The 21,201-nt window shown below is 31.7% G+C and overlaps 8 protein-coding genes across 8 annotated transcripts; 2 read left to right on the top strand and 6 right to left on the bottom strand. All coding sequences in view use genetic code 12, as the record gives it.

The window, feature by feature from the left end:
• Positions 1 to 135: 135 nt before the first annotated feature.
• Positions 136 to 426, bottom strand: DFJ63DRAFT_337055 (uncharacterized protein; the record flags this gene model as incomplete). The annotated part of the gene is made up of 2 exons (XM_064908473.1): positions 136 to 197; positions 246 to 426. The coding sequence occupies 2 exons, from the start codon at positions 424 to 426 to the stop codon at positions 136 to 138; spliced, it is 243 nt and encodes an 80-aa protein (XP_064760518.1).
• A 1,082-nt stretch (positions 427 to 1,508) lies between these two features.
• On the bottom strand, positions 1,509 to 3,263 carry DFJ63DRAFT_314940 (amino acid permease-domain-containing protein; the record flags this gene model as incomplete). The annotated part of the gene is made up of 1 exon (XM_064906460.1): positions 1,509 to 3,263. One exon carries the CDS (start codon positions 3,261 to 3,263, stop codon positions 1,509 to 1,511), a length of 1,755 nt encoding a protein of 584 aa, XP_064760519.1.
• Positions 3,264 to 4,607: 1,344 nt separating this feature from the next.
• On the bottom strand, positions 4,608 to 7,355 carry RSP5 (NEDD4 family E3 ubiquitin-protein ligase; the record flags this gene model as incomplete). The annotated part of the gene is made up of 2 exons (XM_064905505.1): positions 4,608 to 6,763; positions 6,860 to 7,355. The coding sequence occupies 2 exons, from the start codon at positions 7,353 to 7,355 to the stop codon at positions 4,950 to 4,952; spliced, it is 2,310 nt and encodes a 769-aa protein (XP_064760520.1). The 3' UTR covers positions 4,608 to 4,949.
• A 1,193-nt stretch (positions 7,356 to 8,548) lies between these two features.
• DSE1 (Dse1p) lies at positions 8,549 to 10,750 on the bottom strand (the record flags this gene model as incomplete). The annotated part of the gene is made up of 1 exon (XM_064906461.1): positions 8,549 to 10,750. One exon carries the CDS (start codon positions 10,748 to 10,750, stop codon positions 8,549 to 8,551), a length of 2,202 nt encoding a protein of 733 aa, XP_064760521.1.
• Positions 10,751 to 11,460: 710 nt separating this feature from the next.
• On the bottom strand, positions 11,461 to 12,783 carry RRP8 (25S rRNA (adenine645-N1)-methyltransferase; the record flags this gene model as incomplete). The annotated part of the gene is made up of 1 exon (XM_064908474.1): positions 11,461 to 12,783. One exon carries the CDS (start codon positions 12,781 to 12,783, stop codon positions 11,461 to 11,463), a length of 1,323 nt encoding a protein of 440 aa, XP_064760522.1.
• Positions 12,784 to 13,119: 336 nt separating this feature from the next.
• STN1 (Stn1p) lies at positions 13,120 to 14,583 on the top strand (the record flags this gene model as incomplete). Its single annotated transcript, XM_064908475.1, has 1 exon — positions 13,120 to 14,583. The coding sequence occupies one exon, from the start codon at positions 13,120 to 13,122 to the stop codon at positions 14,581 to 14,583; it is 1,464 nt and encodes a 487-aa protein (XP_064760523.1).
• Positions 14,584 to 14,679: 96 nt separating this feature from the next.
• Positions 14,680 to 15,499, top strand: DFJ63DRAFT_217004 (uncharacterized protein). The gene has a single exon (XM_064904136.1). It carries the CDS (start codon positions 14,777 to 14,779, stop codon positions 15,206 to 15,208), a length of 432 nt encoding a protein of 143 aa, XP_064760524.1. The 5' UTR covers positions 14,680 to 14,776; the 3' UTR covers positions 15,209 to 15,499.
• DFJ63DRAFT_314946 (uncharacterized protein) lies at positions 15,364 to 19,578 on the bottom strand (the record flags this gene model as incomplete). Its single annotated transcript, XM_064906462.1, has 1 exon — positions 15,364 to 19,578. One exon carries the CDS (start codon positions 19,576 to 19,578, stop codon positions 15,364 to 15,366), a length of 4,215 nt encoding a protein of 1,404 aa, XP_064760525.1.
• Between the last annotated feature and the right edge of the window lie 1,623 nt (positions 19,579 to 21,201).

Consider the following 21,201-nt stretch of genomic DNA (forward strand, 5'->3'; position numbering starts at 1 on the left):
CACAAGGAAAGATAAATAGAGAGTTCATATTAACAAAAACATAGAAGTCAAAGAATATATGACCATAAAAGAAAAACCCAAACCCATTGAACTGAAAGATTTAATATGCACCAGAATTCATTCATTCATTCACTCTTACTTCTCTGATGAAACACTATTAAATCTTGATCTTGGGGTATCATCCATATCAGAAGTCACTGAGGCGATACTCAGAGATCTTTCCTTAATGGTAATAGGGGTTGAACCTCCAACACCAGCTTCTTTTTTATCTTTTGGTAACCAATAGTTATTATTATTAGCAGTAGAATGATAACTATAGAAACTTCCGGTATTTACTTGACTTGCACCACCATAATGATGAGTAGTTTTACCACCGTTTATTTTAGTATTTAATTTGTTAAAGAAATTATCGAATAAATCAGGCATTGTAAGTTGTTATTGTAGTTGTTGTTTGTACTATAGATTAGGAAATTAACTGAATATAGAATGAATTATGAAAAGGAAATAGAGATAAAGAAATTTACTGGGGGACTTATAATGCTATTTATACCAGAATAATAATAATCAGCCATAACTACTATAAAATAACTATACAATTATGATTAAACCATTAGTAATAAAAGATTGTTACATAGAAAAAGTGAAAAATACTGTAAAAGAGGAGAACAGAGAAGATGATATGAATTTGCAAGCACGTACCCCCACAATAAATATATTTAGCATTACCCACATTGTTTAGGTTGTTACGATACAGGATTTATTTAAAGTGTGTGTGTACTTCACATGATGTAGAAAATATCAGTTCAATTCATATTATTCATTCTTACTGCGAGATGACTAAATTATTTCATGTGTAATATAATACATCAACCATTGATAATGATTGATATTGTACCAAAATAGGTTCGTGGGGGTATTATCAAAGAAGGAGGAGGAGGAGGAGGAGGAGCAGAGAGAAAGAGGAGCTGAAGGAAGAGGAACGAGGAGTGATGGCAAAAAAAAGAAAAGATGGAACACAAAGACAAAAAGGAGGGGACGATAAACCAAAAAAATGGTGACATTCATATCGTTATATACAGGTATGGATATCATTGTAATCTAGACCTTTATTCCATATAATTAGATACTTTACACATTTAGTGCTTATTAGTTCGGAGATCATATCCTAATTCCTACTTCCATTCCGAAAAGCCGTTCATTTCACTTCCCGTGCCGTAATTTTTGCAAATACTATACCATCCCAGTTATTTCACTTGTAATACAAGTCCGAAGGTTTAAAATGTTCTCTCCTCCACATTTAGACTTCGACTTCGATGATAGAAGATTTCATTTGCAAGATTTTTCATGTTAACAATGATTGTACATTAACGATAAGAATGGAATGATCCAGATTTATTCTATAACCAGCCGTCAGTGGCATTTACCTGATATCAATTATGATAATATTACTTTATTAAAACAATATATATATATATATAGATAGATTAGATAATTACATACAATTAAGATTATGCTTTCTTTTCTGAATCAACAGTAAAAGCTACTTGTTCTATGGATGAAGTAGCATTGTTTTCACTATCATCATCAACTAATAATCTACCTAATGAATCATGTTCCTTATCAAACTTTTCAACTTCATCTTTTTTAACTTGAACAACAGTATGTCCCCTTTCACCATTTGGTAAAATATAATAAACGGTTCTATGAACATATCCTCCAAAGCTTGGTAAAATCTTGGCCCAAACATAATAATAAAATACACATAATGCTAAAAGTCCAATAGTAACAAAACAATAAGTGGCATAAAAGAATGTAACGTCAGATCCAATTAAACTACCATTATTTGGAGGAACAAATGACATAGCAATCACAAACAAGTAGAAAACTAAGGTAATAATAATGAAAATTAATGGACATTTAAACCCTTGATATCCTAATCCTTGTTGTTTTCTTTGTCTTCTAACTAATAATAATCCAACTGCTAATAAAATCTTAAAGAAATATCCCGAATATGATCCAATAGAAACCACCAAATTATAAGCATCACCAGCTGGTGGAGCTAATAACACAATTAAATTAACCACCCAAGTAATGAAAACTCCTAATACAGGAGTACCAAATGGTTTAGTTGAAGTCCAAGCTCTTGGATATGGTAAAACACCTTGTCTACCACATTCTCTTAATGTTCTGGAAGTAGCCACAAACACAGTTAATAAATGACCTAAAGCACTTAAAGCAATTAAACTATCTAAAGCCTTAGTAGCAGCTTTCGATCCAAATACATTCTCAAAGAAATGAGATGCCAATAATTCACCAGCAGCTTTAACTTCTTCAACAGTTGTACCACCACCAGCATAAAATACAGTGATTAATAAAATATAAATGAAAAAAATTGAAATCACAACTCCTGGAATAAAATATCTATATAAATTCTTAGTCTTTTTTGGATTGGTTTCTCCAACCATTCTAAATACATATTGAGTACCAGAATATGAAAATGAAACATTAATAATAGCATTGGCAATACCATTACCATTACTAGTTGATCCCTTCCATGCATCTTTAAATACATTATGAGGGTTTTTAACTCTAGTACCTCCACCTAAGACCACAAAACCAGTAATGATAATAAAAGCAATTGAAATCATTTTAATAAATCCTAAAAGATTGGCTAATTTTAATGACCATTTAGAATTATAAACAGTAATCAAAGCAGCAAAAGTTAAAATGGCAACACCAACACCTCTTTCCTTCCATGTAGTAATTTCAGTACCAGAAGCAGTTAAAACAAAAGTACCAAAGGCAATAGCTGATGAAACTGAAAATGATAACACAACTGAAACAGCAGCATAAGTGGTTGGAACTAAGAAATCAGGTTTAGGATAAGCTTGTTCTAAATAAGCTACATCACCACCTGATCTCTTTTTATAATAAGTTGAAAATTCAACGTAAACAAGCACTTCGAAAAGCGCAATGAAAAATCCTGCAACCCATAATACATAACTTGCACCAACCGAACCAATCGAATTTAAAACTGAAGCAGGAGTTAAAAAGATACCAGTACCTATAATCCCTTGAATAACCATATAAAAAGCAGAAACATAATCTAAATTATATCCTAATGGATTTTGAGTTTCAACTGGAGCACCAATAGAGTTTTGATAATCTTCATCAGTTATGCTATCGATATCTTTACGAATTAATTCTTGATTTTCATCAATACCAAATATTGGCAGAATGACTTTTTTGAAAATACTAGCCATAGTAAACTTATTAGTGGATGACTTGTAAGACCTATTTGCTTGACTAAAAAGGATCTAAACTTTTATGAAAAATTTCTTGGTATTTAATACTTCAAAACTTTATTTATATAGTTTTTTTTTATTTCAAAATCAATTTTTCAATCTAAGAAAGAATATACATCGAAAAACAATGGCTGAAAAAATCTAAATTAGTAAATAATAAGTAACCAAGAGGCTTTCCTTTCCTTATCGAGATAATAATGATAATAATGGCGGTGGTGGTTTTGAGTGTTTCCCATGCCACACTTGGCTTAACAATAAGCTCTGATTTACCATCGCATTTTAAACTAGTAACTCCTCTTCAATTTGACTACGGCTTAACTACACAATATTCCGCCCGCCCTGATATGTTTCAATATCACATTTTTGCAGTTGTTGTTAGAATTGCCTAATTCAAAATACATTGCATACTTCCTTCCATATTTTAAAATTCACGTTGCACGAGAACGCATTAATTCTTTTTTTTCGCAACCACAGTTTTTAGATGTCCATTTTGTAATCTCTCCTCTTGTCATAATAAACTGAAGCGGGAAATCACCCATTAGAGGAACGACAAATTTTACAGTTAAATAATATTTTATGAATTCCACAGTTTTTATTACCCTAGTAAGGTACCTCCTTGAGGGTTTGTCAATTTGTCAACGTGTGATAAATAGCTTATCCATTAGTGATGAGTAATGCAAAATAGGGTGACATTCTTTCATTTAGAAAAGAAAAGTTTGTAATACCTAATTTCATAACTCATGAATCAGACATCATTAGCCTTAGCCTTAGCCTTAGGGTTTCTGGAAGAACTAGAAGTATAATTGAAAGTATTCGCTATAATGTATGAACATGCCCTGTCAAAATTTTCATGCGTGCTTGTGGTTGCGGAACGGAAAGCGAGGCGAGAGCGACATCATATATAATTCAACGATTACTTTTAATTTTTGTCTTATTGGGCAAGCAAGGCATTTTGAAATCTGTGGATTCTTCTTTATTGATTATGTCTCATGCTTAATTCGAATTAGGTTTAATTTAGCGCTTATCGTCATTCATTTACGATTGATTGATCCAATTCTATTCTATTGATCCCATTGTCGTAATTGCATACTTTATGACTTGAATAATCTAATGTCCACAGTGAATTTTGACTTTTACGAATTTAAATCTATCTTATTCCTTCTATTGTGGTGGATGAAAATCGTTTCTAATACGTGTTCACATAGTGTTGATCAATCCATGTTGTGCGAGATATATCCGGACAAATATAACAACACTTCACCTAGTTGGAGAAACTAATAATAATAATAATAATAATAATAATAATAATAATAATAATAATAATAAATTTTTAAATAAAAGTAAATAACAGTTTATGTAACATATATAAAAAAAAACTCATAAACTAATAGCAAATACAGAAACAAAAAAAAGACATGATATAGGTCCCGAATAGAATATTTATATATCTGTGTGTATAAGTATGTCGGCATTAAATTTGAACTGAAAGGATGAATGAATCATTTGGTACCCAGTTTCTTTCTTTTTTTTTATGTTTTTACAATTTTAAAGGATATTTATATGAACAAGTTGACTAAAAATACATGCAAAATGGAGCGAAATGCTACTATTAACAATGACAATGGAATCGAATAGTAAATGAGATCATTCTTGACCAAATCCAACGGTTTCTTCAACTGCCAAAGTTAATTTTTGTCTTAAACTTTCATAATCAGTATATGGAGGTAAATCAACTCTATTGAAACAAGTATGTGATTTTGGTAATTGATTTGATTCACCGGCTTTTTCAATAGTGAATCTTCTTGGACCATCTGAACCTTGTAAATCTTTAAATCCATTAACTGGGATTCTTGAAGTACCAGTGGTGAATTGTAATAATCTTGCCTTTTGTTCAGAATCCCATTCTTTAATACATTTCCAGAACCATTGAATAACTTGATCACTTTCTTGATAACCTCTATAATCAGTATGTTTCTTCCAATCTTCAACATCAATTTCAGCTAAACCACCAATTAATAATTCTAATTCACGTTCATCAAATACATTAACTAATTCTTGAGGAATTAAATCATTAAATCCATCAATAAATGCTTTAAATTGTTCTTCAACCCTCTTTGAAATCTTCCATTCTGAAATTAATTCCACATATTCATGTTTATTTAATTCAGTAACTTCAATATCTTTACCACCTGGTTTCAAATCAACTTCAACAATTTCACCAAATCTTTCATCTTCAGCACTAAAGGTTAAATCTAATACATCTGTAATATCATTATCAAGAATCCATTTTAATGATCTATAAAATTCAGCATCAACCCCTTCCATATCTTGTAATACCACTTTTTTATGTAACATCATTTTATATAAAGCTCCGACAAAGAATGCATCTAAGAAACGTCTATGGAATACACCTAATCCTACCACTCTACCAATAAATTTGAAATAATTCAAATGTTCAGGATTAATACCACTATTGGTATTAATTTGTAAAGTATAATTATCATGGGATGAATATTCAAATAAACAATAAAATGGATTAAACATATCATGAGATAATAAAAAGAAAAATTCACGAGAAACACCACCATAATCTAACCCTTCTTCACCTTCGAATTTAATCATTAATCTCTTCTTTAAATCTTCTGGAGTTTGTCTCATAATTTCTTGATAAGAATCTTCAAAAATACGATCTCTTCTGACTTTAATATGACATTGACCTGGTAAGATTCTTAAAGCAGGTTGAGAACGGAAATAAATCACCTTTCTTCTAAAATCACGCTTATATTGTGGAACTGATTGATCTAATGATGATGGTAATCTTGGATCATCCCAAGTTGTTGTCTTAGTATTATGATCAACAAAATAAACTCTGGCCGTATTTGTTAATCTCATTTCCCAACCTGATGGTAATGGACCCAATTGACTTACTGGTTGTTGTTGAATAGTAGTATTGGATCCATAGGTACGAATATATTGTTGTCGTCTTGGATCAACCCAAGTAGTTGTTCTTGTATTATGATCAACGAAATATGGACGACCTTCATTAGTAAATCTTTGTTCCCAACCAGCAGGTAATTCTCCCAATCCACTAGTGGTTGCACCAGAAGCAGCCATTGAAACAGCAGCAGCAGGACTTACAGGAGAATTATCACCAGTAGCATTGACAGTAACATTAACACTACTAGTTGATGCTGATGATAAATCTGGTGATAAAGGAGTTTCACCTGGTAAGGTTCTACCACGATGTTGTCTTCTTTCAGCTTCAGTAGTAGTTTGACGTTGTTGACCTCTTTCCGATTCAGTTTGATCTAAAGTTGGTCTTTGCCAAGTTGTAGTTCTCGAATTATGATCGACATAATAAGTACGACCATAATTATCCGTTCTTCTTTCCCAACCTGGAGGTAATCTACCATATTGATCTTCAAATGAAGAATATTGTCTATTTTGATTATTGGCATCTGGTGGATTTGTATTATTGGTATTGGTAGAAGAATTGAACAGGGAACGATTATTGGTATTATTACTTTGATTTGCTGAAGTTGAAGATCTATTACCAGCTAAAGCAGTGGAAGCAGCAGAAGCTGGAGGTGGAGCACTTGAACCATTTCTAGATGAACCATTAGTTGAAGATCTATTTCTTGAATATGATATTACAACTATAATTTTACCACTTACAATTAAAGTTTCATTTGATTTTTTTAAATCTCTAGTAATGGTTTCTTCAGAATTTGGTACTGATAAATCAATAACATCCCCAACTCTAATATTAACTACTCCTAAGAAACCTTGATCTTTCTTTTTAAATTTCTTTTGATCAAATACTTGAATGACTAAAATAGAATCTTCTTTAACATTGAATGAAAAAGTTTCATTCCAATAAGGATTTAAAGTCTTTTTAGCAGTTTTAGTAGTTTTAGTTTGAGATCCATCTACAGTTATAACTGAAAATGGATCAGGATGTCGAAATACATCTCGTTTATAAAGTGATTCAGCAGCAACAACTTTAACACTGATGACTGCTGGTTGTTGTGCTTGCCTGGTAGTGGACATTATGAATGAATGATTATGATGATGATTACGGGATTATGAATAACTATCAGCAGATTACTGTTGATAAGGAGATAGTATTACTAATATTTTGAAATTAAACAGCAACAAAATGAAATGACAGAATAAAAGTTAAACAAAGTTAATGATGACGCGGATGATGATGATTTGACTTGATCCAATCTATCAAAACCGTTTGATATATGTGAAGTATGATCACTTACTTAGATAGACCTATGAACTGATATTGATTAATCAGATGTTTGACTGGTGTTGGATGCCTTTTCCTAGCGGTGAAGGGAATAGATCAACAAAAAGTATATATGACACAGCCCTCGTAAGAAAATAAGAACGACGACGATAGATGCTAAGAATGAGGGTCTTCTCTATATATATGTATCAATCCACGTCTATATCTGTTATTAGTTAGATTGATTGATTGATTGATTGAGGGTGGGATGGGATGGAGTGGGAAGGTGGATTGGATTGATTGGTTGAAATTCAAAAAATGTGCTGTAAATTATAAATACACAGAAATTTTATTTCAACCCCTTTTGCTCACTCTTTTTGGCCTTCCTTTTTTTTGTGTGTCATTTTATTTTTAATTAGGCAGAAATAAATTATGGCTGTTAATTATGGTTTCTTTCAACGTTTTAACAGCCATTTCTTAGCGGAATTCATTAGAGATGATGGTATATTGATATTACTTATGGTTTACTAATAAGTTATTAAGTATTGTATGTCTCTTTAGAGATAGTCTAGATCATGGATAGCCTTATTGGTACGGCGATCTGTCTTAGTATTTTTGAAACGGTTCCACAACCGTTTACTGATCGACCATAAGCATCACACTACGATTCTAGATTATCATTACTAGCGACATATATATCTCATTCCATTTCCTTTCTAATACATCTTAAATAATAATAACTCACTTCATATCCTATCATTCTCTCTCTCTCTCTTATTCCTATTTATAGATTACTAACCGTTAGTCACAGTTGACTAAATTAAGCCTTCAGGTAACTATTGAGGTATGGCACTCTTTCAACATCATCATTATATACAGGATTTTCTATTTCGTTACTATATATAGGCACAGAATTACATAGTTTTGCAACAGATATGTTTCAACTACAATCAGCTTTGGTAAAATCAGTCATTACATTATTAATTAGGTTATACGTATACATAGTCTATATAGATATAGGATTACTCTTTGTACCAGTAGTATGATTATTTGGATTAATTTCATTAAACATATTCGTACTTAAACTAGTACCGAAATTGAAGTCAAGATCATCTAATAAATTAAAATGAAAATCATCTTTATTAGATTCGTTTAATCTTGGGGAGGAGTTGATAGATGATGGGGGTGTATCGATTGAATCAAGAGTGGTGGAATTGAAATGGATTGATTCTTGAGTTGTTTCAGGACTTGAAAGTGATATGCCTGGAGATTGCATATGATAATGGATTGGTTCTGTTGAATCAATCGAATAAGCAGAGAAATTAACTGATTTTTTGGTTTTAGTAGTGGTGGTATCATGAGAAGATTGTAAATTATACATCGAGAAAGCTGATTGAGGTTGAGTGAAATCAAATTCATCATCATCTTCTTCAATATCAGATTCTTTAATTTCATTGATCTCCTTTTCATTTTCATTAAGGTGGAATTCATGACTTATTGGAGATTGAGTTTGAGATTTATCAAAAATCTTACTCATATCAATGTCTAATTTATATGAATCTTGATTGAAATCATTCTGGTCTAATTCATCTAATAAAGTCTCATTAGACATGTTTTGATTAGATGATATTATAGGTTGTGGTGGTTGGAATGTAGATGTAGATTTTCTTGATACAGCCAATGGTTTGACCATTTCCAGTTCATATACTGGAGTTTCATTCACAGCTATAACCTCATCTTCTTCCACTAATGTATTCAACGATGATTGTTGAGCATTTATCAATAATTGTATATCATCATCGGTATAATACATCTTATCTGAATTAATATTAATATTAATCGATTCATAGATCTTAGAATGAATACCAAAGAATGATGAACTATCTATTGATAATACTTTTAAATCCTTATCATCATTACCACTACCTCTTAAAGATTCCATACCAATAATATTTGTATTTGAAGCAGGTAATAAAGTTCCACATTGTCTTTGATTTAAACAAGTTTCTAATTTATTAGCTTGAGAATTGAAATTAATACTATCGAACCCTTCCTTTAATGAACAATTAATCACTTCATCATGTTCTGGTTCTCTCATATTGGTAGTTAAATCCCAATGAATGATATTCCCATCTTTACCACCACTGAATAAATCTCCATTATTCCATTGTAAACTTGACACATTATTTTGATGACCAATTAAATTAACGTAATTGTTTTGTTTTCTAATATCCCATAATCTTATCACACTATCACCATGACTTGCCACTAATAAATTTTCATTTTGAGGATTCACCCTAATTAAATTTGTATTTAATTTTTGTTTTGAATGTTCTTGTAAAGATGAAACTGGTACACTAAATTTATTATCTCTTAAATCAAATAAGGAAATACCAAAATTACCACAAATACCAATGGTTGAACTAGTTAAATTCAAGATTTCAAAGTTTTTAATTCCATGAATCTTCGATATCGATATTGGTGATGGACGTTGTTGTGATTCACAATCTTTAATATCCCAATAAAAGAGATTATTTTGATATAATGAGATTAAATGATCTTGATTTGGTATAATGTTTAATTTTGATATAGCACTTGATTTATCTGATGATATTTTTTGTTTTAAATGTTTTCTATGATTGAATCTTTTAATGATTTCGGCTTGGTCCTCTCCATCGTCGTTAGTTTGATTATCATCCATATTATGAGGGATATAAACTAAATGAGCATACCCTTTACTATTACCTGTGATAAGATAATTTGAATTAAACCATTTCATCCCATAGATGTTAGGTAATGATATAGTTGATTGATGAGTTAAATAATTATCAAATAAATTCAAATCATAAATGAATAAATTTGATTCTTTATTCCCACTTGAAATAGCTAATGTAGTTTCATCATTATTAATATTCTTAATAGCCATCGAAGTTAAATTATAGTTGTTATCAGGTATTTTCCAATAATTGGATTTAATGTTTAATCGATTCAATGAACATGATTGATTTAATATTTGAGTATCTTGAGGATTTTGTAAATTTAACATCCATGAAGATGATGTAGATTTATTGGAAGAAGTTGATGATGAATTGGATTTAGCACTGGTATTAGAATGTAAACTTTCCACACTGGCCATTGGAGAAGACTCTGGACTGAACCGCTTAGCGTTCCTTCTGAATAATAATGTAGGTTCGTAATAATCACTCATATTAGTTTGATTAATAGTGTATCTTTATGAAAAGAAAGTGATATACTTACTATTAAACACCTAACTTCAAATTTAAATGGGGACCATTTTTATTATATATGATAGTGTTAAACATTCCACATTAAACAAAATTCATAGTAAATGATATAACCTTACATTTTTTCAAATACAACCTATTGTTAAGCTCCCTTATTGCAAGTAACGGCTGGTTCATAGTTACCATATCTGGGGTTTAAAAAAATGGCTGGCTGTGAAAAAAAGAAGAGTCGTGCGAAACTTTACAAAAAATAAGTTTGATCACATGATACATCACATGATGACTTGATCCTGTATATACGCTATATATAAAATATAAACAAATCAATTGAAGCAATAGTTTATCATTGATATGTTACTCCTTTTAACCTGAAGCCACTGCATGTGCTATGTGTTGCATCTAGGTGTACAATGTCGTTATTAACTTGTCTCTTTATTTAGGATAATACTTACTACTTAGAATACCAATCTTTATAAAATTTTCGTGTACTCATAAAATCGAAAGCTTGACTGTCGCTATTAATATATACTTATACTTATTATTATTACAGATTTATTTTGTTCTAGAGTTGTAGTATGAAGTAGTCTTCATTTATGACCCATACCTCTTTCGTACCGATTAGACCGCTTACAATTATCTTCAAATAAACTGCAACTATTATTTCTTATATACTCTATCTTCTCTTATAAATACAAGGTTTTAATAACCATTTTCCTTCTGGATTAGTTTGTCTTTTTGTTTCTAATTCCTCCTTTTCAGACTCTTGTTCTACAAATTTCTGTCTTCTTTCTAACTTTGCTTTTCTTTCATTTATAATATCTTGAGCAGGTTTAAAGAATTCAAATCTGGTAAACATTTTATTTGAATTATCAGTATTCTTATGAAAGAATCCGTTCAATTTAAGAGCTTCCACGAATTCTTTTCCAATATCTTCTTGCTTCTTAGTCTTTTCTCCAGATTCAGTAAATCTAGATTTAATCTCGGCAATCCATAATTCTCCTCTTGGTGCTAATAATCTATAAGCTTCCTTCACAAAATCTAAGAAATTAGTCCCCATTAAAGCTAAACAAAATATAACCACAGTACATGAATTATCAGGTAATGGAACATTTTTAATATCAGCTACAGTGATTCTATCATTATGTTTCTTTAAATCAAAACTATGAACTTCAATATCCAATGATCTTGGACCACCAGTTGGGAATCTTCTGTTATTACCTCCCTTTTGGAATTTCTTCTTTTGATTATTATTATTATTTTTCTCTTGTTGACTAGCATTATATTGTTTAACGAAATTAGAAACATCTAAAGATAATTGTGCTTCACCACAACCCATATCAGCAATGACAATCTTTTTATTAGGTAAACCAGGTAATCCACCTGGAGCATTGACTTGTTTATTGCCTCCTCTTAATTTGATTTGATCCACAAATACATCGACTGGGTTTTCTGGCCATGATTCAACTTGGGATCTGAAACCTTGATGATATTCATCGAATAAAACAGGTTGATTTTTGATTAATTCCAAGGCTGATTCTGATGAAATTGTATATAATTGTTCATTGATCCATCTGAATCTTGATCCTGATAATTTAGCCATCATTTTTTGTTGTAATGGTGATAATTTTTGAACTGGTAATGGAGCTGATACTGGAGCTGCAACTTGCACAACAGGTGCTTTCGTTATCTTCTCTGTTTTTGGTTGTTCTACATCTTCATGCTTTCTCTTCTTAATCTTTTTGGTTTCCTCGTTTGATTTGGGTTTAGCTTCAATCTTTTCAGTAGTTTTGGCTGGTTTAACTTCTTCATCATCATCTTCTTCATCTTCATCTTCATCTTCTACTTCATCATCTATCTGATCTTGCTCTTCTGCTTGGGCAGCTTGTGCTAGTTTTTTATCTCTTTTCTTTTCTCTTTTGGACTTCTTCTTCGTTATACCACCTATGGCAACTCTTTCTTCTTTAAGGTTCCAACCTTCAACTTGAAATAAAGCCATTATATATGTATCTGTATCTGATTTCCTTTCTTAAGATGTACTTGCAAAATCAAATAGCTCTTCTCAAAAAAAAATTAAACCTAAGAAAAGTATTCGCACTGCACATAGACATTTTTGGTGATACTATTTTTGTAAACATAAGAGATCAAACAGGTCAAACCAACCAACAATCATTAGTTATTGAATAACTATATAAGGAAAACCAGGTATAACTCCATTTGCCTAGTCATTTCGAACTAATTGAGTCAAATTCATTACAAACATACGCGTACTCAACTACATTCATACCAAATCCACTCGTTATGATAAGAATATAACAATTAAATATCCAACTAAATGAGTAGTGTAAGACCTCCAATAATCGATATTGCTCCTGGCGAGAGCCATATAGCATTACGATATCCCAATAAATGTTTCTATGTGCCGCAAGTATTTCATAGTTCAAAGACTTTTGGTATGGTGGCACCTTTATTCATAAATGATATTAATGAAAGTCCCGTACTTGAGACTATCTATGGACCTAATGCAACTTATGCTCGAGATGCGATTTTAATTAACAATCATCCCGTACGACGAGTTAAGTTGTTTGGAAAAGTTGTGGGGGAGCGATACAGAGATTTTGGGTTTGGGAATAGAAATAATCATATTATGGTTACTATTGATGATTCATCTTCATCGTCGCGTCTGCAAATACCAGTTAAGATTGATGAATCGAAATATATTGCCAAGGGCTTTAGTTTTGGAAATAATTATGGAAAATTGATAGAGATTTGTGGGGTTTGTACATTTCGGTTTGGTGAACGAGAGATTAGATCAGATTTCGTGAATGTATTAGGAAATGAATATGATATTCATATTGAGATTGACCGTTGGAACGAGAGGTTAGAATTCAGACGTGACGTATTAAGTATCCCGTGGGTATATACTCCTCCTAATAGGGCTATCATTGAAGGTGATAACTTTACTGATGAAGTACGGTTTGAAAAAGTTGAATCTTTAAGACGTTTCCATAGAGAGAACTTACGATTAAGCAGTAGTGATGATTTCAGTCAAATGCCAGATTTAGTAAGAGAAGATTCTATGATAATTAATCATAGACGGTATCAAGAAAGCACGCCAGAGATAATTGAAATTAGTGATGATGAAGACTATGAACAAGATCTGCAAGAATTTCAAATTAAACATAGACCAATCTTATCACCTCACAAGAGCCAAACAAGACAAGAAGAAGAAATCAAAATTATTGACATCAAAGAAGCATCAATTCATATTATCACTGAATTGCAACTCACTATTGAATTTTTAATGTTTATTATAAAGCGTGAATTCGAGACATTCCAATTGGTCGATATTTATAAAGACACTACATATTTCAACCATCTAACCAACTTTGTTCAATTGCAACTAGCATTAAGTCAACTCCAAGCTTCTCCAAGAAGAACCACCTTGAAATTTCAGCAAGAAATCCTATTCCATAAGATTCGTCATACTTTACAAGTAGACTATAAACTAATATCAGTGACAAAATCACAAAGAGTCAAATCAAAAGTATTCCATGAGATTTATGATGAACTAAATCAAATATTGATTGATCTTCAACAGGTTGAAGGTTCATCAATCTTTGATCTATTAGAATATTTGGATTCAATCAAATTAAGATATGGAATTGGTGATTCATTTCCATATAAGGCGCTAAACAGTATAATCGATTATATCATTACCGATATATTTCGCAACCGAAGTCATTGGAAATACGATTCAAAGTATCAATTATGGCATTTTTCAAGTTATATAACGTGAATAGTAATATTGCAATGTAAATAGTATAGTATTAAATTTTGCGCTACCTGATTTATTGCGCGGAAGATGCCGAAATGCGTACAAAACTGAAAATATTAAAACTGATAAAGAAATCAACCACAGATAGATATAAATACCAAATTCTTCCCCAATTATACTTATCGTCAAGACAAGCATCTCAGTAAACTATACAATGACTTCAGTTGATCCTATCACTTGTCATATATTGGACACAACCGTTGGTAAACCAGCGGACGATGTGTTATGTCAAATCTCATATTTGGGAGCAATCCAAAACCCTGATACAGTTGAAATTGAAAATGATATAAAACCTTTCGCCAGAGCCAAAACAGATAAAGACGGTAGAATCAAACAATGGACCACAGATCCATATTCTGATTTAAAGGCGTTAGGTATAGATTCAAACAAAAATTGGAATGAGCTTAAATCTGGTATATATAAGATAAAATTCTATACGGGGAGTTATTTCAAACGAATTGGTTCACCATCTACATTCTTCCCATTTGTGGAAATCACATTCCAAATAGAAAATCCTCCAGACAATCATTATCATGTCCCATTGTTATTATCCAACCATAGCTACACCACCTACAGAGGAAGTTAAATTCGATAAGTTAAAATGTATATGTATAGGAAATATATATATATATATCTAAAATAAATAGAAAGGAAAAATATAAGGTTCGTTAAAAAGAAATATGTTCGGGAAGTTGGGGATTAATCGTTATTGTATTATTTTGTATTCATAGTTTCAACCAATCATAAGTAAAAGAAATGAGTATTAGTTTGAGATTTTTCATGTACCAACATTTCATTACATTTATAATAGTTTAACTCATTTTTGATCTTTGAAATCTCAGAATGCTCAGTTAAAGTATATTGAGTAACTGCTTTATTATATCTCTTGTAACAGTCAGGAGCATAAGTCTCATTGATTTCAATTTTATGAGAAAATAAAACCTTCTTCTTGTTTGAGTTATTATCATCGACATTGAATTGTGGTAAATTATTTCTTCTCTTAAGAATTGGCAATGATTTACGCTTTTCGCTATCTTCAGTATGAATCAGTGGAATTTCTTCAAATTTACTCAAATTGATTTCAACAAATTGGAAATCTTTAAATTGTTTAATGTATTTCAAATGAGGTGGTAAGTTTCTCTTTTGAAAGTCAGTTAAATTATGAAAGATGGTGTATAATTGTTCGTTATTGATCACTATGGTTTCTCTCTCATTTCTATCAGAAGGAGGGGGAGAACTATTAGCTTCATCGTCGGATGTAGTCATAGTGTTCTTAAATTCTTCTGACACATTGTCATCTTCTTCCACTTCATTTCCAGAAGAATTATTCTCCTTATTGACTGAATCATCAAGATTAGACCAATTGAATTCAGATTGTAAGAATCTAATATTATCATCAATATAAAGATCATCGATCGATGAGTTTCTATTGCCATTAGCATTAGAACCGCCTTTGGTATTTCCAGAGTTATCTTTAATTTGAGCATCTTTGATTTGAGCTGAAGTTAATTCATCATCTTTTAAAAATGGTTCATTAATTACTGAATCACTACTACTCTTTGAAGGTCTTAAACCTCCAGCAGGGAAAACAGGTTTAACCAAACTCTCCAATCCATTTTCAGTAAGAATACTATCTTGAACACCATCTAACCTTTCATCAAATGTTAACATAACATCATCAAATAAATCATCAGTATCATGTTCAATGCTAGGTAGCGTTAAATCATAAACTGGCAATGGTTTTTCTGGAACTGGTGGTGGAAAAGGCAAAGGCTTAGCAACTGGTTTGACAACTGGTTGTGAGTATGCCTTCTGAATATTCATACCTTTCATTGGGTTAGCTTTCTTCAAGTTGGCTACCGAGAATGATTTTTTGAACTTAGATGTGGCATTTGAAGTGACAGTTGAAAAAGAGGCAGCAGCAGTTGAATTTGAACTTAATGAAACCTCACTGCTATTTTTATTAAAGCTATTCTTCAACATTTCACTTTTATTTGGTAGTTTTGGTGGGACTAACATTTTCTTCCATAATGATTTCAAGTTACCATTTGATTGAGATTTATAACTACTACTTGAGGATGCTTCTGGATGCAATTCAGGTAATGATTTAGTTCTTGACTTCAAAGATTTTTGAGGACTTGCTGTGGCCGTTGTAGTAGCTGTAGTTGTTTTTGTCTTAACTATTGGAGTAGTAGTTTTGACCTCTTCATCCAATACATCTAACATAGATTTCTTCTTGACAATAGGAGCTTGAGGTAAAGATTCTTTACGTTCACGAATAACAACTGGTTCATCGGCAGGTTGACGTTCTTCACTGACCATGATTGACTCAGAAGGTGATGGCATTTCTTCAATTGCTTCCTTTGGTGCACTGATATTATTTTCATGATTATCAACTGTTCTCAAAACTAAATTTTCAGGACCTTCAAATGAATAAGCATCAGAGGAAGTTGAATCTTCTTCTGAAGTTAAACTGGATCTTTCCAATGGTGGTTCATCTTCAATAAGATCAAGAGTGTTGTCGACTGAATTGATACGAACTGGACTTGCCAAATTCAAATGATCTTCTAAAACAATAGATTTGTCGTTTTCTTCGGCACTCTCAAGTTCTATTTGTTCTGGTTCTTCATCCACATCGAGAACAGTATAGTCGTCAATGATATCAAATGGTGGAGAGTTTTCAATATCAGGATCAGGTAATGAACTTTCAACAGTGTTAGGTGGAGCAATCTCAATAGTAGACGGTTGATGTTCCTCGCTTTCAGTTTGGATTTTATCGTTTTCTTCGTCTTTGAGAGTCTCGTTAGTTAAATTACTTGAACCTTGTGGATCTTCCCATTTCATATTTTCATAATTCTCAATGCTAGTTTTAGATTCATTATTGACCAATTTATTATTGTCGTTGGAGAATAAGATTGAATTTCTTGGAGTTTTGAATATATCATCATTATCTTCATCTTCACTTGAACTTACAGACTTTAATAATGGCGGTTTTATAGCTTCCTTGATAACTTCTGGTTCAGTTTCAACTTGTTCAACTTCTTGAATTTCTTGTACTGGTTGTTTTGCTTCTTCCACTTTTGCTTCTTTCTCATCGAGCTCTTCTGGAGACTCGTTTATAACAGCAGGAGATGACAATACTTCAGTAGCTTCTGGAATTTCTTCAACTTCTTCAGGTATGACAACAGCTTCTTGAATTGGCGACACAACGTCATTGACTTTTTCAACTTCAGGCTTCTTTTCTTCAATAACGTCTTTGTCGTCATCTTGTTCAAATATTTCCTTTTCATCATTACTTATAGAAGTAGTTGGTGTGCTAGTTGAACTTCTACGATGTAACTGGTTGTTATTGTTAATAGTCTCGTTTCCATTATTCTGAATTTCATTATCACTTCCGCCAACATTAGTATTATTCATACTGTTGCTACTGCTAGTTGAAGAATTATAACTGTGAGAACTTGTTGAATAATTCGAGGCAGTTTTCAACAATCTTTCCTTGGATCCAGTTTCGTTAATTGGAGTTATAGTTAATGATTTGTGTTGTTGTTGTTCAATATTTTCTACCAGAGAATTATTTTTAATTGAATTACTTGTGCTTGATGGATTTGATAATGAGTTTGTGGAAAATTGAGGGGAAGCTGTTCTTAATAAATTATTAGATTGTAACACTAGTCTCTGAGAAGGTGAAGAACTTGATGAAGATGAAGATGAATTACCTTGTTGATTCGATGCCAAGTTCGTATAAGAATGATAAGGTTGGAATTGTGACAAATTAGGATATGATTGAGAAGTATGTTGAGGAGAATGAATCGTCACTGCTGGTTGAGATTGTAATAATTGTTGTCTTTGAACTGAAGAAATTGACGTTATTGAACTTGATCTATTGTATTTATTAAAGTTTGCCATATCATTCACGGGTGTAACTGATCCTGGTGGTGGAGCTCCATTGGACCCAGATTGAGGAGACCTTAAATTATTATTCTTAACCATTGGATTTGGAAGTTTTTTAGGGTAATTATAAGGAATAGTGGATGGACTACCATTATTGGTTGAAGTAGAAGTTATTGTAGTTGACGATGAATTATTTAATGAAGTCAACGAATTGATCTTTTGAATTGATTCAGTACTTAAAGAAGAATTGGAAGATGATGGTATTGATGATGGTGAATCAGTACTTGATATGGCAGGAGGTTGTTGTTGTTGTAAATGCAACACTTGATTTTGTAAATGAGGAGGTAAATGATGAAATACAGGAGGAGCTGAAGAAGTTATAGAGTTACTTCTGGAGCTAGGCACTGATAAAGCAGGTTGAAGCTGTTGTTGTTGATTATAAGTGTAATGAGATTGAGGGGGGTAATGATTATAATGAGGATTATAATGTTGAGGAGGGGGGTGATAATATTGCTGTTGTTGTTGAACTGGAGGAACCTGATAATGATGCTGCTGTTGATTATGGGCAGCAGGATGGTGATGTGATGGATACTGTTGATATTGATGACTATGCAGTTGATGGTGTGGCGGTGGAGGGGGTTGATTATGATGATGATTTATTTTTTGAGGTCTATTTCTCTTAAGAGGAGCTGTTCTCGGCCTGAAAATTTCACCATTTGGGAAATAATAAGTTGTATTAGAATCAGGGGATTGAGCCGAATTTGGACCTTGAGGTGATTGTTGAGGAATAATCAATTGTTTGGGCAATTTCTGTTGTTGTTGTTGACTTGAAGCCGATGCTGGAGATTTTATACCATTTGGAACTCTTTTTATTTGTTTTTTCCTAAATTTATTATCAAGACCCAACAAATTATCAGTTGATAAATCTCTTACTGAATTTGAAGATGTATTACCAGTACTTGTTAAAGTAGTATTAACAGTTGATATTGAAGTTAAGGAATTTCTTCGTGATGAATAATTGTATGAATTGGGAGTGGTCATAATGTCTGGATTAGGTATAGACATGATGAATGAGATTTAATTTATGAATGAATGAATGAATGATTTGAACAGAAAAGATTTATTCTAATGTGAAATAGCAAATGGGATTAAATGATGATAATAAGAGTAAAGCAAAAACAGCAATGAAAATGAAATATAGCGAATGTAATGAGTTTTTAAAAAATGGAGACAAATGATGAATGTATGTGTTTGATTTTTTGCAATTTGAAAAAGATTATATCATTTAATGATTTATATATGATTGAGACTGAACTAGTTCGATGGAGATGTAATAGGGGAGTCTTTAATAGTATGTAGTTGCAAGTATAAATGTATAACAACAACAAACAGTTAGATGAGTTAATATAGACAATTTGGATGTCAGATTAATATAAGAATGTTAGACGAAAATAATATGCCAAAAATATAAAGGTAAATCAGTCGTTAAAAACGTCAGTGAACAGGTAGAAGACAACGAAATGACAACAGTAACAAATACTCGAAGATACGACCGATTTAATGATGTACAATTGAGTTCTGGCAAAGGGGAGGTTAAAGTTTTATATAGATATCTATGGCAAACAAAAACAAACCTTTTGTATCAATGAAAAATGCGTGTTTTTTTGTGTTATGATGAGGAGTTTGAAAGGAAGAATTGGCTAGCCGGTAGCTGTATCGAGTAAGCGTTTTCCTTCGACGATGTGATTGGTGGAATGAACAGAAGGACGTCTAGTAGAATACTTAAGCTACCAATGGATATAGTTCAAACCAGAAGAAAAGTGTTGTGTATAAAAAGAATTAGGAAAAGGAATCAAATTTTGAAAAGGGAAGACAAAAATCCCAAAGAAAACAAACCGACTAAAAAAAAAAAAAGACAAAAAAGACTAAAAAAATAAAACCTAAAAAAATAATTTTGTTTGTGTCTTTTTGTCTGTGTGTAATTTTTGTCTGATTTATTTTTTCATTATTGTTTTTGTGGGACCTGTACAATCATATCCTGTTCAGTCCAAAGAAAACATAAAAAAGGATTATTAAAATAGAATTGAATACAATGAAATCTTTGTTTTACTTAAAAACTGAGAAGTTTTTGTAGTAGAGAATGGTTTAAATAAGGAATTCAGCTCAAACCTTCTTTGTTTTTTTGATCTAATGGCTGGTCTATAAACAATTTACCTAACGGTTGTGGGAAAGAAGCATATGTATCTAATAATGAAATTATAACATGAAATAGCAATTTTATAGCAGGTAACTGCTTGTAAAACAAACTTTTACTATTACAATTTCAGAATTACAACATCATGTTACTATGTAATTAAGATTCTATTTATATGCAAATTTGTTGTTTACCATTATGTCACTGTGTGTGTGTGTATATTATTATATCATGAGAAAAAGTTGTTGTAGAGTGGAAAGTTCAATTTGCTACTAAACTCACTAAACTCCAACTCAGCCGAACCCCCTTCCATCCTCATCCTTATTGTCAATAACCCCCAACTAATCTTATATAAAAATAACCTTCTATAACTTTTGAATGAATGAACTCACCAGATACATATATACACACACACAATCACACTACTACCACATTATTTTATTTTATATATGGTTTCCATTGTTTAGATAGGGTATTTCCCAAACAGGTGTTTG

The sequence above is a fragment of the Scheffersomyces coipomensis genome (assembly GCF_036884675.1).
Source record: "Scheffersomyces coipomensis strain NRRL Y-17651 chromosome Unknown DFJ63scaffold_6, whole genome shotgun sequence".
Classification (NCBI taxonomy): Eukaryota; Fungi; Ascomycota; class Pichiomycetes; order Serinales; family Debaryomycetaceae; genus Scheffersomyces; species Scheffersomyces coipomensis.